At 44.8% G+C, this 17204-nt stretch overlaps 1 protein-coding gene across 1 annotated transcript in view; it reads left to right on the forward strand.

Annotated features, from left to right (window-relative positions):
- Positions 1–1005: 1005 nt before the first annotated feature.
- Positions 1006–17204, forward strand: part of MORC3 (MORC family CW-type zinc finger 3) — a 41447-nt gene continuing 25248 nt past the window's right edge. The window contains exons 1-2 of the mRNA XM_052643403.1: positions 1006–1081; positions 15638–15710. Of these exons, the coding sequence (XP_052499363.1) occupies positions 1043–1081; positions 15638–15710 (112 nt within the window). The 5' untranslated portion in view covers positions 1006–1042. The remainder of the gene's footprint in view (positions 1082–15637; positions 15711–17204) is intronic.

Here is a 17204-nt window from a genome sequence, read left to right on the forward strand (position 1 = left end):
CAGGAGAAATATCAATAACCTCAGATATGCAGAAGACACCGCCCTTATGGCAGAAAGCAAAGAGGAATTAAAGAGCCCCTTGATGAAGGTGAAAGAAGAGACTGAGAAAGTTGGCTTAAAACTCAACATTCAGAAAACTAAGATCATGCCATCCAGTCCCATCACTTCGTGGCAAAAAGATGGGGAAACAGTGACAGACTTTAGTTTCTTGGGCTCTAAAATCACTGTGGACGGAAGTTAAAAGACGCTTGCTCCTTGGAAGAAAAGCTATGACAAACCTAGACAACATATTAAAAAACAGAGACGTTACTGCGCCTACAAAGGTCCGTCTAGTCAAAGCTACAGTTTTTCCAGTAGTCAGGTACGTATGTGAGAGGCTGAGCACAAAGAACTGATGCTTTCGAACTGTGCTGCTGGAGAATATGCTTGAGAGTCCCCTGGACTACAAGGAAATCAAACCAGTCAATCCCAAACAAAATCAACCCTGACTATTCATTGGAAGGACTGATGCTGAAGCTGAAGCTCCAATCCTCTGGCCACCTGATGCAAAGAGCCGACTTATTGGAAAAGACCCTGATGTTGGGGATCATTGAAGGCGGGAGAAGGGGACGACAGAGGATGAGATGGTTGGATGGCATCACTGATTCAATGGACATGAGTTTGAGCAAACTCCGGGAGATGGTGATGAGCAGGGAGGCCTGGTGTGCTGCAGTCCACGGGGTCGTAAAGAGTCGGACACGACTGAGCGAGTGAACAACAAAATACCGATTACTGTTTGGCAAAGCCTGTAGGCACGTATGCGCCTTACTCTGAAGGCTCCCGCCGGGAGCCTGAAGCCTACCCCTCTCTAGCGGTCCCGGCTTCCTTAACCCCTACTGGGAATTTACCTGCCCTACTCTCCCAACTACAAGGGGCCGGGAGGCGGAAGTCGGGGGGCGGGGTCAGCCACGCGCGCCCCGCCCCGGAAGTAGGCGGGCGCTCCGCAGCCACCTCCCAGTCTGATTGCGGCTGAGGCCGGTCCTGGCTTTGTAACTCGCTCAAGATGGCGACGCAGCCACCCAGCGGGATCCGCCTCAGCGCGGTGAGCAGCCGCGAGGGGTGGAGCGGGCCGTGTCCCAGGAGGGCGGGCAGGCGGGCAAGCGAGGCGCTCGGGGGGGGAGGCCGGCGGTGGGCGGGGGCGGCTCGTCGGCCCGGCGCGGCGGCTTGGGGCCGCGGCGGGGCCGGGGCAGGCGGCGGCGGCCATCTCTCTCCCGACGGCTTAGACGCTCGGCGGCGGCGGCGGCGGCGGCGGCGGCGGCGGCGGCGGGCAGGGCCGGGCGGTGTCTCGTTTCGTTTCCTGGGCTTTGGGTTTCTGTTTTGCCTCCGCGGCTTCGGGGCGGGGCGGCTCCTCCTCCTTGGCTCCCTCCCCCGGTTTGCCCCGCAGCTGTCGTCCGAGGGCGAGGCCTCGGCGGCCAGCCCGCCCCTCGGCCCGCGGGGGCCCCTGACCCTTTCCCGGCCTCTGCGGGCCCTCGGAGCGTCCCGGAGTGCTGGGGGAGTGGCCGTCGGCGGCCAGAAATGCCCCGCGGCCTTGACCTCCTGGCGGCTGGCCCCGGGGTGCTGCGAGCTGGGACTCGTCTTCCTCATTCATTTCAATTCCTGCCGCCTTCCCTCCTGCTTCCCTGGGTGGCTGAGACGGTCAGAGCGTCCGCTCGCAATGCAGGAGGCCCGGGTTCGATCCCTGGGTGGGGAAGATTCCCCTGGAGAAAGGGAATGGCAACCCAGTCCAGTACTCTTGCCTGGGAAATCCCATGGACGGAGGAGCCTCGTAGGCTGTACAGCCCACGGGGTCGCCAAGAGTCGGACACGACTGAGCGACTTCACTTTTCCCTCCACTTCATCCAACGGGAGCCCAGATCGCTCCTAGGTGGTCACCGAGCTCTCCGATTTCCCCCGTCTTGTCTCCTGGCGGTGTCTCGTTCCCGAGCATCTCGGCCTCTTGGAAATCCTTGAGCGTGTTTTGTACCTGTGCGTCTTTTTTTTTTTTTCCGAAGGGAGCAGTCACAATAAATTAAAATTTCTCTGCCTCAAGAGTGTGGGCTTGCTCTCCCTACCTGATTCTCCTGAAAAAGTTTGCCTTGTTATGCAAAAATATACCCCTTCTCGTCAGGGTGTTTGCTCAGGCCAGAGAATGGCTGTGCCAGTCTCATTATTCGAATGGTAATACCATTGCTTTAAAATGGTATTTTTGCCTTTTGACTTTCATTTGGCGAGATTCCTAACAGACCCCTGCTATCATCTGACTTTTAACATTTTTTCCTGATTAGTGTGAAATTTTACTTTACGTTTGACTGAGAAGCTGAAAGTTTGTCACACTTCATTCACCCTTTTGATTTTGGGTTAAAAGAAACCTTCGTAAAAAGAAAAAGAAAAAAAGCCCTTCATGTTCTATGCCCGTTTTTCTATTCTCTGTTTCTTTTGAGGGGAACTTTTAATTGGTTTATGAGCATTCTTTACATATCTTTAATAAATGCTCCTGGGTTCCTAAGTGGTTTTTTGAATGAGCTTGTATTAAGTAGATGGAATACAGAGAGCAATTTTATTCTTTCCTACCTCTGGCCTTAGACATTGTTGCTAATTAACCTGAGTGAATCTGGGCATATCCTAGTGATTTCCAGTTAGCCTCTGCTGCTGCTGCTGCTGCTGCTAAGTCGCTTCAGTCGTGTCCAACCCTGTGCGACCGCATAGATGGCAGCCCACCAGGCTCCCGCGTCCCCAGGATTCTCCAGGCAAGAACACTGGAGTGGGTTGCCATTTCCTTCTCCGATGCATGAAAGTGAAAAGTGAAAGTGAAGTCACTCAGTCATGTCCGACTCTTAGCAACCCCATGGACTGCAGCCTTCCAGGCTCCTCCATCCATGGGATTTTCCAGGCAAGAGTACTGGAGTGGGTTGCCATTGCCTTCTCCACCAGTTAGCCTCAGGTATTGTTTAATCTGGGCTTCCCTGGTGGCTCAGACAGTTAAGAGTCTGTCTGCAGTGCGGGAGACCCGGGTTTGATCCCTGGGTCGGGAGGATCCTCTGGAGAAGGAAATGGCAACCCACTCCAGTATTCTGAAGTGACTTGGCAGCAGTAGCAGCAGCCAGTATTCTTGCCTGGAAAATCTCATGGACGGAGGAGCCTGGCAGGCTACAGTCCATGGGGTGACAAAGAGTCGGACACGACTGAGAGACTTCACTTACACTTTCACTGTTTAATCACCGGGCTTCCCCGGTGGTTCAGATGGTAAAGAATCCACCTGCAATGCTGGAGACCTGGGTTTGATCCCAGATCCCCGGGCTGGGAAGAGCCTCTGGAGGAGGGCTTGGCAACCCACTCCAGTTATTCTTGCCTGGAGAATCCCCATGAATGTAGCCTGAGGGCTATGGTCCATAGGATCTCAAAAGAGCCGGACACGACTGACTGACTAAGCACTTTAGCATTGTTAAATTACTTGAGAAGCTCTTCTTCAGTTTAAAGCTCGCTCCTTCCCCTCAGATTGGGCCAAATTTTGGTCCAGAAAACTGGTGAGGAAAAGTGAACTGGGTTGTTTTTGTTTTTGTTTTCTTTCCCTTGCTATTTCTGCACTTTGATTCTCTTCCCCACTCCCCAGCCCCTCCCGAGTTGCTGTCTCTGTCTCTTCAGGATTAAGACAAGGAGAGCAAAGATAAGGGCCAATACCATCTTGAGAGACTGGCACTGTGGTTAGCTGGTTCTCTGGGTGTAGCAGCTGTCCATCTTTGTTTTATGGGTAATACGGACTGTTTTGAAGCTCAGTGATGGAAATCTCCTATCTGCAGCTTCTGGACTGTATTCCAAGTGGTCTGTTGCTTTAGGACAGGAGTTGGCAAACTGCAGTTTATGGGCCAAATCCAGCCTGCCACCTGTTTTTGTATGGCTACAAGATCCTTAAATGTTTGGGGAAAAAAAAGATCAAAGACTAATGTTCGTAACGTGAAAATTATGTGAAATAGATATTTCAGTTCCCATAAATAGTTTCATTTTTGAAGGTTTGATCATCCCTTTGGTATAGCTCTCAGATGCTGTTTATGGGTTTGTCAGAAATCATAGAACATAAAGTGACCCATAATGTGTGCAAAATCATTAGCTCTGTAAATTCTGAAATGGGATGCAGAGTGACAGAAACTTAAGTTTTTGCTTTTTGCCTCCATGATTCTAAGTAAATGCTGATACCATTTTGCTGTTTTCCAGAAATCCTGCTGTAGATTTAAGTGACACATATGCACAGTCTTCAGTTCACTTTTTCTTTTGGTTGAATTACCATTTGATTTATTATCACTCAGCGTTACTCAGAAATGAGCCAGCCAAAACTATGATTGCTTTTTCTTTGCTGTATAGCTTTGTGTTTTCCTTGAAGTTAGTAATTGATTTGTATTTGTTTGCTTAGTTTTTCTCTGTACTGATTACTCTTTCATCCAAACTTTCAGACAACTGGAAAATCTTTTCCAGATGTGTTCAAGCACACCCAAATTTTGTCATTTTTGCTGGCTTAGTTGTGAGTTGGGGACTTCCGTTTATCATTTTTATGGACATTTCCTTCCCCTTTTCTTTGTTTTTCCTTCCCATCACATATTCCTCTTCTGGGGTTTTCTCTTGGCCGCCAGCAGTAGCTTAGTGACTGAGAACGTGGGTTCTGGAGCCCATGTGTCTGGGTTCAAAGTCTGACAGATAACTGAATGTGTGACCTGAAGAGAGAATAATCATCTTACCATCTAAAAGGGCTGCTTTAAAAATTAACTGAACCAGTACACATAAAAGTCTTATAACGGTCCTCTGCATGCCGTAAATACTCAGTAAACATTTACTGTCTCTGTTACTGTTAACAGTGAAGCCTATCCATTTTTCCAAAAACAGGTGTAGCTTCTTGAGAACAGAGTACATGGGAAGAACATTTATGTGTCTTTTCTTGGAAATATGTTTATGCTATCCTTGCTCTTTCTTTACATATAATTTGGCTGGGCTTGTAATTCTAGATTGGAAGTGATTTCTTGTCAGAGTTTTCAAGGTATGCTTTATTGTTTAATAGAGTCCTATGCATTATACTGGGCTTCCCCTGGTGACTGAGATGGTAAAGAATCCACCTGCAGTGAGGGAGACCTGGGTTCCATCCCTGGGCTGGGGAGATCCCCTGGAAAAGGGCATGCTACCCACTCCAGGATTCTTGCCTGGAGAATCCCCATGGACAGAGGAGCTGGCTGGGCTGCAGTCTATGGGGTCTCAAGGAGTTGAACACAACTGCGTGACTAAGTACACATGCAGTACATTGTTCTAGTACTTAGGCTAGAAACCTGTAATAACATCAGGGAAATTTTCTCAGGTTTTTGACAGCAATTTCCCATCTGTTTTTCTGTTATTGTTCATCTTCTGTTTTCCTTCTCACTGCTTTTTCTTTTCTTTTGGGGAGATTTTCCCCATTTGATCTCCTACCTTTTACCATGTATTTAATTATGAGAAACATTGTCTTGTTCTCCGAATATCTTTAAAAACATTTTCTCCATTTGATTTCCTACCTTTTACCATGTATTTAATTATTAGAAACATTGTCTTGTTCTCCGAAAATCTTTAAAAAACTTGACAAAATATTTGTTCTTGTCACTGGCTGTATTATTCATAGTATTTTTGAAGTTTTCTTTTGTTCACTGCATTGCCTCTGTCTTCTTTATGTTCTTTTTACTGTGTGTTGTTTTTTATTCTAATTTTACACATTCTCAAGTGTGCTTATATTTCCAGATGAGACACTAAAAGCTGGATGTTCATACCTGAATAGAGCTTGTCGTTCGGTGAGTTTCAGTATTGGGTGATCAGGTAGGAAGAGCCAGCTTGTCGTTGAGGTACTCTGTGTCAGAATCTGTTGTTCCTAGAGAATAAAAATGTTGGACTAGAAAATAAGGATGTTTAGAATAACTTTGGGGCTTCCCTGGTGGCTCAGTGATAATGAATCCACCTACCAATGCGGGAGTTCAGTAGGACAACGGGACAGGGTGAGGGGGGGCAGCAGTCAAAAAGCAAGGAATTATCATTCCCCAAATCTGTCTCCCCATGTGGCTTAGGAGATTTGGGTTCTATCCCTGGGTCAGGAAGATCCCAGCAGTAGGAAATGGCAACTCACTCCATTGTGTTGCAGAGATTCAGATATGACTGAGCAATTGCGCACCAGTGCAAGAGACCTGGGTTTGATCCCTGGGTCAGGAAGATCCCATGGAGAAGGAAATGGCAACCTACTCCAGTAGTCTTGCGTGGAGAATTCCATGGACCCAGGACTCTAGTGGGCTACAGTCTGCTGCTGCTGCTAAGTCACTTCAGTCGTGTCCGACTCTGCTACCCCAGAGATGGCAGCCCACCAGGCTTCGCCGTCCTTGGGATTCTCCAGACAAGAATACTGGAGTGGGTTGCCATTTCCTTCTCCAATGCATGTAAGTGAAAAGTGAAAGTGAAGTCGCTCAGTCGTGTCCGACCATCAGCGACCCCATGGACTGCAGCCTACCAGGCTCTTCCGTCCATGGGATTTTCCAGGCAAGAGCACTGGAGTGGGGCGCCATTATTGTCGGACACGACTTAGTGACTAAACAACAATAAAATAACTTTTAAAATAATTTTTTTTAAAGTGAGAGGGGAAAATGCTGTCCAGAGTGGCATGGTACAATTGTAAAAGAAGCAGATAAAAATTTTAGAAATCATTCCTTTTTTCCAGAGGGAATTCTACATCTGGTCTCCGCCATGGCATAGATAATCCTGGCTGCTAGCTCTTCGGGTAGCTCAGCAGGGGACAGGAGATAGGAGTGTCACGTTGTTCAGTTTGCTCACTTGGTTTTTATTTGTTTATTATTGTGGTAAAATACACATAACAAAATTTACCATCCTAACCATTCTAAAGGAGATCAGCCCTGGGTGTTCTTTGGAAGGAATGATGCTGAAGCTGAAACTCCAGTACTTTGGCCACCTCATGCGAAGAGTTGACTCATTGGAAAAGACTCTGATGTTGGGAGGGATTGGGGGCAGGAGGAAAAGGGGACGATGGAGGATGAGATGGCTGGATGGCATCACGGACTCGATGGACGTGAGTTTGAGTGAACCCCAGAAGATGGTGATGGACAGGGAGGCCTGGTGTGCTGCGATTCATGGGGTCTCAAAGAGTCACACACGACTGAGCGACTGAACTGAACCGAAACATTTTAAACGTGCAGCTCAGTAGCGTTATGTACATTCACATTGTTGTACAGCCAATCTCCAGAACCCTTCATCTTGCAAAACTAAAACTCAACCCATGAAAAAATAACTCTTCGTTCCACTTTCCACCAGCTCCTGGCAGCCACCATTTTACCTTCTGTGAATGTGACATCTGTGGGTACATCATATAAGTGGAATCATACATCATTTGTCTCTTTGTGGTTAACTTATTCCACTCAGCATAACGTCCTCAAGGTTCATGCATGCTGTAGCGTGTGCTAAATTTTCCTTCCCTTTTGAGGCTGAATAACATTCCGCTGTATATTCAGATGTGCCACATATATTCATTTGTTCATCAATCGGTATTTGTGTTGCTTTCACTTTGGCTGTTAGGGTAATGCTGCTCTGATCACAGGTGTGCAGATATCTCTTCAGGACCCTCCTCACTACTGTACACAAAATCAATAGTAAGGACCTACCTACTGTATAGCAGCACAGGGAGCTATATGTAATATCTGATAATAAACGATACTGGAGAAGAGTCTGAAAAAGTATGTGTGTGTGTGTGTGTATATGTATGTATGTAGAATCACTTTGAAATACATATAAGACTGAATCACCTTGCTGTACACCTGAGACTATCGCAGCATTGTAAATCAGCTCTATTTTGGTTAAGGGGAAAAAGACCCTGCTGTCAGTTCTTTTCAGTTTATACCTAAAAGTAGAATTCCTAGATCATATGGTACATCTACATTTAGTTTTTTGAGGACCCTCCATATTGTTTTCCACACTGGCTTCACCATTTTTGTTGTTGAGTCGGTAAGTCATGTCCGACTCTTTTTGACTCCATAGACTGAAGCATACCAGGTTTCCCTGTCCTTCACTATCTCCCGGAGTTTGTTCACACTCATGTCCACTGAGTTGATAATGCCATCCAACTGTCTAAACCTTCTGTCGTCCCCTTCTCCTGCCCTCAGTCTTTCTTGGGATCAGGGTCTTTTCCAGTGAGTCGGCTCTCCTCATCAGGTGGCCACAATATTGGAGTTTCAGCTTCAGTCGTTCCAGTGAATATTCAGGGTTGATTTTCTTTAGGATTGACTGGTGTGATCTCCTTGCTCTCCAAGGGACTCTCAAAGAGTCTTCTCAACACCACACTTCAAAACCATGAATTCTTCAGCACTCAGCCTTCTGTTTGGTCCAATTGTCACATCTGTACACGACTACTAGAAAAGCTGTAGCTTTGACTATTCAGATTTTTGTCAGCAGAGTGATGTCTCTGCTTTTTAATACGCAAACTGGGAAATAGTGGAGGATAGGGAATCCTGGTGTGCTACAGTCCATGGGGTTGCAAAGCTAGGTTTGTCATAGCTTTTCTTCTAAGGAGCAAGCGTCTTTTAATTTCATGGCTGCAGTCACCGCCTGCCGTGATTTTGGAGCCCAAGAAAATAAAGTTGTCTCTGTTTCCATTGTTGCCCTATCTGCCATGAAGTGATGTGACTACATGCCATGATTTTAGTTTTTTGAATGTTGAGTTTTAAGCCAGCTTTTTTGCTCCCTTCTTTCACCTCAGCAAGAGGCTCTTTAGTTCTCGCTTTCTGTGTTAGAATGGTATCATCTGCATGTTTGAGGTTGTTGGTGTATCTCCTGGCAATCGTGATTCCAGCTTGTGAGTTATCAGCCTGGTATTTTACATGACATGCTCTTTTCCCAATAACCAGTCTGTTCTATGTCTTGTTCTAACTGTTGCTTCTTGACCTGCATACAGATTTCTCAGGAGGCAGGTAAGATGGTCTCTCTGATATTCCCATCTGTTTAAGAATTTTCCACAGTTTGTTGTAACCCACACAAAGGCTTTCACATAGTCAATGAAGCAGATGTTTCTCTGGAATTCCTTTGTTTTTCTGTGATCCAGTGGATGTTGGCAATTGGATCTCTGGTTCTTTTGCCTTTTCTAAATCCAGCTTGAGTATCTGGAAGTTCACAGTTAATGTACTATTGAAACCTGGCTTGGAGAATTTTGAGTATTACTTTGCTAGCTTGTGAGATGAGTGCAATTATGCAGTAGTTTGAACATTTTTTGGCATTGCCTTTCTTTGGGATTGGAGGGAAAACTGACCTTTTCTAGTCCTGTGGTCGGGTGCACAGGAATTCCAGTTGCTTTACAGCCTCTCCAATACTTGTTATTTTCTGTTTTTGTTGTTGTGGGGTTTTGTTGTTGTTGTTGTTAATAATGGTCGTGCCTTTGAGTGTAAGGTGGTATCTCACTGTAGTTTTGATTTTCATTTCCTTAATGATTAGAAATGTTGAGCATCTTTGGAGAAATGTCTTGAGTCCTTTACCCATTTTTAAATCTGTTTATCATCTTCTTATTGAGTTGTGAGAATTCTTTATATATTTTGCATATTACTTGATTTGCTGGGTTTTTCCCCCTCTTCTGTAGGTTGCCTTTTCACTCTGTAGAATGTGTCACTTGATGTAGAGAAGTTTTAAATTTTAGTACAATTCAGGTTCTTTTTTCGTTTCTTGTGCTTTTGGTGACATGTCAAAATCATTGCCAAACCCGATGTCATAAAATGTTTCCTCTGTTTTCTTCTAAAGATTCTAGCGTTTCAGCTCTGAAGGTCAGGCCTTTGATTCATTTTGAGTTAATTTTGTTTATGGTGTAGGGGAAGGGTATGACTTTTTGTACTGTCCAGGGGGTTCTTGTGGCAAGAACACTGGAGTGGTTTGCCATTCCCTCCTCCAGTGGACTGTGTTTTGTCAGAACTGTCCTCTATGACCCGTCTGTTTTGGGTGACCCTCCACAGCATGACTCGTAGCTTTATTATGTAAGCCCCTTCACCATGACAGGGGTATGATCCATGAAGGGGGTTGAAGGCAGAAGGAGAAGAGGGTGGCAAAGGATGAGGTAGTTGGATGGCATCATCGGCACAGTGGACATGAACTTGAGCAACCTCTGGGAAATAGTGGAGGATGGGGAATCCTGGCGTGCTAGAGTCCATGGGGTCGCAAGGAGTCAGAGACGACTTAGTGACTGAGCGACAAGGGTACAACTTGATTCTTTTTATGAATATCAGGTTTTCCCAGCACTATTTGTTGCAAAACTGTCTTTTCCTCATTCAACGGTCTTTACACCCTTGTGGAAAATCGTTTGAGCATTTATTCTGGCCTGTTGCCTGGCTTGCTTTTACCCACCTATTTTCACTTGTCTCCGAGTCCACGGCCATCAGTTTCTCCAGAGAACAGACCTCTTGTCTTCCCATGGTTTGCTGAGTGTAGTTGAAGGACTTGCTCAGGGTAAAAGGATCTGGGAATCTTCTTTAAATACTTTCAGCCTTTCCCATTTTTCATATGACATCTAGTATCTTTGACTTCAAAGGAGCAAGTCTTATTTCTTAAGTCTTCCTGGGATTGCCAGGGTTTCTGACCTACTTCTTGTTGGTTTTCCCATCTCCTGCAGGCTTTGGGTTTCGCTCTTTCCAGGATATTGAAGCAGTTGTCACTACTCTGTACTTCCCAGTCTCCAAGCTGCTATTTTGTCCACTATTTTTAATCGCTGCTTTGGTTCTTTTTGTTCTCCTGGGTTTATGCCCCCCACCCCTTTTCCTTCATTAGATAGCAGCTCCAAGAGGGAGCCAAGGTAAACACTCCTGTGTTCAGGCGTCCACATTCAAAGTCTTATATTTAAAGGATTTTTAAAATCTGGGGCCATTTGTTGATTCTAAAAATGCTGTTGATTCTAAAAATTCTGTTGATTCTTTAAAATATCTATATGGTCTTCATTGCATCTCCTTTTCGTGTGTTTTTTGGAGGGGAGTCTTACTTTTTAAAGGTCTAGCTATTTCAAGGGATTCTTATTTTATACGGCTTCCCTGGTGGCTCAGTGGTAAAGAATCTGTCTGCAATGCAGGAGACCCAGGTTCGATCCCTGGGTTGGGAAGATCCCCTGGAGGAGGGCATGGCAACCCACTCCAGTACTCCTGCCTAGAGAATCCCGTGGACAGAGGAGCCTGGCAGGCTGCAGTCCCTGGCGTCTCACAGAGTCGGACACAACTGAGCGAGCTGCAGCAGCAGGAGCAGTTTTATAGGCTGATATTTCTTTTATCCAGTGTTGAAGTTGGGGGTGCACTAAGACTACTGTGTCTTGTCTGAAAACATTTTCTCCTGGTGGATTGTTTCCTTAAACAATTATTTTAGATTATTTTAGATTGTGTACTCAAGTATTCCCCAAGTAATGGACGTGAGTCTGAGTGAACTCCGGGAGTTGGTGATGGACAGGGAGGCCTGGCATGCTGTGATTCATGAGGTCGCAGAGTCGGACACGACTGAGCAACTGAACTGAACTGAATGACCCCAGAGAATCATGTGCAGTCTGGTTGAGGCTGTGTCTCCACAGTGGTTCTGCAGGTTAAATTGAAACACTTAACCCAAGTAAAGACCCGCCTCTTTACAGAACTTCATGGTACACTTTTTTCTTTTAACTTTGACTGCAGACGGAAACAGACAAGCTTCTCATTGAGCATATTTCCCCTGCCCGCCTTTGTATTGAGGTAGGAGGGGGCAGCTACCTTCAAGTACATGCTTCTCTGCCACATTTCCAATCCACAGTCACCATTAAAATGGAAACCTTTATATTCCAGTTAAGCACCCCACTCTAGTCCCTAGGGTATCCCTATTTTCAAATCTTATTTTTGTTTTTAATTTCTTCTTGACTTGAGGCCCTTGAGTGTTTCCTTTATTTATATGTGAGCTCAGTTGTGCCTTTAAAGGTATGTTCATAGTTCATTCATAGTTGCTCAGTTGTGTCCAACTCTTTGCGACCCCATGGACTGTAGCCCGCCAGGCTCCTCATTCCAAAGAATTTTCCAGGCAAGAGTACTGAAATGGGTTGCCATTTCCTATTCCAGGAGAATCTTCCTGACCCAGGAATTGAACCCATGTCTCTTGCATCTCCTGCATTGGCATTGGGATTCTTTACCACTGTGCCACCTGGGACTTTAAAGATATGCTTACCTTAAAAAAAAAAGACAACACACACTTATAATGCTTATTATGTCCCAGGTGTTTTTCTGAGTATTTACAAATATTAAATTGTTTAATTCTTCTAACATCTTGGTAAGCTGCTGTTATTATCATCCTCATTTTCACAGACGATAAAACCTGAGGCACAGAAGGTTCAATTGCTTACCTGGGATCAGGATCACACATCTAGTTAAAGATACTCCAGAGGCTGTGTGTGTGAGATCAGGATCACGCATCTAGTTAAAGATACTCTATAGGGCTGTGTGTGTGTGTGATCAGTGTATATGACCTGTGTGTGTGTGTGTGATCAGATACTCCATAGTCTGTCTGGTGTGGGGGTGTGTGTGTGTGTGGGTGTGTGTGGGTGTGTGTGGGCTGTTCTAGGGAGTTTTTCTTTCCAGCTAATTGTTTTAGAGATGAGAATTAATAATACCTATACATAATGCTTCTTTTTTGGGTGTTAGTTCTAAAAGGTCTTGTAGGTCTTCATAAAACCGTTCAACTTCAGCTTCTTCAGCAGTACTGGTTGGGGCATAGACTTGGATAACTGTGATATTGAATGATTTGCCTTGGAGATGAACAGAGATCATTCTGTCGTTTTTGAGATTGCATCCAAGTACTGCATTTCAGACTCTTTTGTTGACCATGATGGCTACTCGATTTCTTCTGAGGGATTCCTGCCCACAGTAGTAGATATAATGGTCATCTGAGTTAAATTCACCTATTCCAGTCCATTTTAGTTTGCTGATTCCTAGAATGTCGATGTTCACTCTTGCCATCTCTTGTTTGACCACTTCCAATTTGCCTTGATTCATGGACCTGACATTCCAGGTTCCTATGCAATGTTTAACTTATATGCAGAGTACATCATGAGAAACGCTGGACTGGAAGAAACACAAGCTGGAATCAAGATTGCCGGGAGAGATATCAATAACCTCAGATATGCAGATGACACCACCCTTATGGGAGAAAGTGAAGAGGAACTAAAAAGCCTCTTGATGAAAGTGAAAGTGGAGAGTGAAAAAGTTGGCCTAAAGCTCAACATTCAGAAAACGAAGATCATGGCATCCAGTCCCATCACTTCATGGGAAATAGATGGGGAAACAGTGGAAACAATGTCAGACTATTCTTTTGGGCTCCAAAATCACTGCAGATGGTGACTGCAGCCATGAAATTAAAAGACGCTTACTCCTTGGAAGAAAAGTTATGACCAACCTAGATAGCATATTGAAAAGCAGAGACATTACTTTGCCGACTAAGGTCCGTCTAGTCAAGGCTATGGTTTTTCCTGTGGTCATGTATGGATGTGAGAGCTGGACTGTGAAGCAGGCTGAGCGCCAAAGAATTGATGCTTTTGAACTGTGGTGTTGGAGAAGACTCTTGAGAGTCCCTTGGACTGCATGGAGATCCAACCAGTCCATTCTGAAGGAGATCAGCCCTGGGATTTCTTTGGAAGGAATGATACTAACGCTGAAACTCCAGTACTTTGGCCACCTCATGCGAAGAGTTGACTCATTGGAAAAGACTCTGATGCTGGGAGGGATTGGGAGCAGGAGGAGAAGGGGACGACCGAGGATGAGATGGCTGGATGGCATCACGGACTCGATGGACGTGAGTCTGAGTGAACTCCGGGAGTTGGTGATGGACAGGGAGGCCTGGCGTGCTGCGATTCATGGGGTCACAAAGAGTCGGACACGACTGAGTGAAGTCACTAAATGAAAGTTGACAATCTGCACAGTCTGCCAGATATTCTAAAAGTATTAAACAGGGACCTGAATACCTAGTTTCTAACTCCAGACTTCACCCCTGTGTCATTTGTGCCCAGTTGTGTCCGGCTGAACCTGTGGACTGTAGCCTGCTGGGCTCCTCTGTCCCCGGGATTTTCTAGGCAAGCGTACTGGAATTGTCATTTCCTACTCCAAGGGATCCTCCCAACCCAGGGATTAAACCTGCATCTGCTGCAGAATACCCAATTTCTAACTCCAGACGTCACACCTAACAAATTCATAAAATAGAGAACAAAGACAAACTCTTCTACGGGTACTGGTGTTGATCAGTCATTCTCTCCTTTGGTAGCTGACACCCCAAGACCATCCCCCATAGCAGGATCTCGGTTGGCTGAGGAGTGTTCTTTCATAAATGGAGAAGTGATGCTTGCACAAAAGGAGGGGCTAGGATAGGACTCAGGTGGACTAATTGACAGGAGGGTTCTTGTAGAAGATGAAGGTCTGGAAATTGATTTTCTTTATAAAAACTCTGCTTTAGAAAGTTCTATAATTCCTTATACTCTGTTATTACATAGATAAATGCTGCAGAAAGTCGGAATTCCATATACTCCAGTTTGCAAACCACTCTTGTACAGAATACCTTTTCTCACATGTGTAATTCACCCTGATGGTAAACATGCTTGAGGATTGCCTAAAACTGAGGGTGGACAGAGGAAAAGCAGAGCTTTTTCTGACATCTTGTGGGAGCAGCTGAACACTACAAATGTTTGGTTATAGTCATATCTCTAGGCTCTTTACATGAAACACTTAAATTGCCTGTTTTTTCTTCCTTAAATATGAGATAATCTGTTCAAAATGAACACAGAAAAGTCCTCATTTCATGAAAATCTCTGCATATTGAAATATCCAAGCCTCAGCCTTTTTGAACCATTTGTACATTTTTACACATTTGATATCTGCATTACTCAGGATTAAGAGAGTGCCCTGTATGATTAACATACTCTTCCATCCTTTATTATGATGAATCAGACAAAATCTCTGGAAGTCAAGGAGGTTTGTTGCATTTGAGCTGTTACTTGGCATTGTTTGAGGACTTTATAGATATGTTTATTAAGCCTAATGCACAAAAGGCGAAAACATCCCTTGACAAAGTCTTAGTTTTATCTCATGGTAATTTTGAGGTGGCTCTAGTGGTAAAGAACCCACCTGTCAATGCAAGAGACGTTAGAAATGCAGGTTCGATCCCTGGATCTGGAAGATCCCCTGGAGGAGGACATGGCAGTCTACTCCAATATTCTTGCCTGGAGAATCCCATAGACAGAGGAGCCTGGTGGGCCCACGGGATCTCAGAGATGGGACACACCTGAGCAACTAATGCTCTCAGTTTTGAGGCAGCTCCAGCAGGGTGGAGCATCTTGGCACTGGGCCCTTTCTGATACGACTCTAGATTGGTGGGCGCAAAGAGGCAAGGGGTTTGCCGCCCATCTTAATGAGAAACTGGCTGATTTTCAGCCTTATTTTCCAGGAATCTAATATGGGTTTTATCTTCCAGGTATCTCCTGGCACAAGCAGTTAAGTCCTTTTTGCTTGATCTTGGTGTTAATACTGTGACGGAAGATTATTTTGGCTTCTATTTGCAAAAGTGAGACCTTAATTAATTTACATGAATCATTGATTTGTTTCAGCTTTGCCCGAAGTTTTTACATACAAATTCTACAAGTCACACTTGGCCATTTAGTGCAGTTGCTGAATTAATAGGTAAGTAAATTGATGTTTCATATATAATCTGTTGCTGGCAGTTGAAGTTCTAGAAAGCTTTTTATTGAAAAGTAACATGAAGACGTGCTTTTTAAAAAAACCAAATGTGTCAGTGATAACATTAGTAAAGGTTACCTAGCATCACAACCATTCAAACTAGACTCCGATCGGTCGTTGCCCAGCTTTCCCTGTATACTGTTGTTTTAAGTATTTTCCTATACTACTGTCAGAGCAAAGTATTTTAATTTGCAGAGTTCCTGAAGCATTTATGTTGAAAATATTTTTAGTCTCATCATAAAAGAAATAGGTCTGTTGCCGAAAAATGAGAATTATGTTTATTTTAAAGTTGGAAATTATTTCTAGTATTTTTCTGCTGTTAGTAATTAGGAGGTTTTATATACATGTGTATATGTATTTGGCTGTGGTGGGTCTTTGCTGCTGCATGGAGGCTTTCTCTAGAGGCGGCGAGCAGGGGCCGCTCTTCCTTGCGGTGTGCGGGCTTCTCCCGTTGCAGAGCACGGGCGCTCGGTGCACGGGCCTCCGCAGTTGCATCTCTCGGGCTGTAGGCTTGGTAGTTGCGGTCTGCTGGCTTGGCTGCTCTGAAGCATGTGGGGTCTTCCTCGACCAGGGATCGAACCAGTGTCCCTTGCATTGCAAGGCAGATTCTTAACCACTGGACCTCCAGGGAAGTCCTAAAAGTGTTTTAGTGAACATGAGAAAAGAGGCGAGGTCATGATCGGATTTGCATTATGGTTTTTCTTTGGTGAAATTCATACACATGAATTGTTTGATTTAAACGTGTTTGTGAAACAGATAATAAAGGAAAACTGTATTTTGGGGGAATTCTTAGATACACTTTAGATTATTTGTCAAGGAATGGTTCTAAAGTGGATGCACCAAGAATAAGGAAAGAAAGAAAATTTGAGAACCCTTCTTTTATTTATTCCTGATAGTTCAGTTGGTAAAGAATCCGCCTGCAATGCAGGAGACCCAGGTTCGATTCCTGGGTCGGGAAGATCCTCTGGAGAAGGGATACGCTACCCACTCCAGAATTCTTGGGCTTCCCTTGTGGCTCAGATGGTAAAGAACCTGCCCGCAATATGGGAGATCTGGGTTTGATCCCTGAGTTGGGAAAATCCCCTGGAGAAGGGAAAGGCTATCCACTCTAGTATTCTGGCCTGGAGAATTCCATGGACTTCATAGGCCATGGGGTCACAAAGAGTCAAACATGACTGAGTGGCTTTCACTTCCTTCTTTTCTTTGGTGTGGTTAGATTTTCCAGAGTCCCTAACATGTTCTGTTGAGATGTAAACTCTGAAGTATAAATGAGATAACATTACAGCTATTCACGGTCACTCTTTTTCCTTTTTATGGCAACCCAGAGGAACTACTCAGCTGGGACTGTTCATTCATACATAGTACTTGTCTAGTTTTGGGATAGGGCAACTGAAAGCCATTATGCTCTTTGTGGTGTATCACATTTTAAGTGTGTTG

The sequence above is a fragment of the Budorcas taxicolor genome, chromosome 1, assembly GCF_023091745.1.
Source record: "Budorcas taxicolor isolate Tak-1 chromosome 1, Takin1.1, whole genome shotgun sequence".
NCBI lineage: Eukaryota > Metazoa > Chordata > Mammalia > Artiodactyla > Bovidae > Budorcas > Budorcas taxicolor.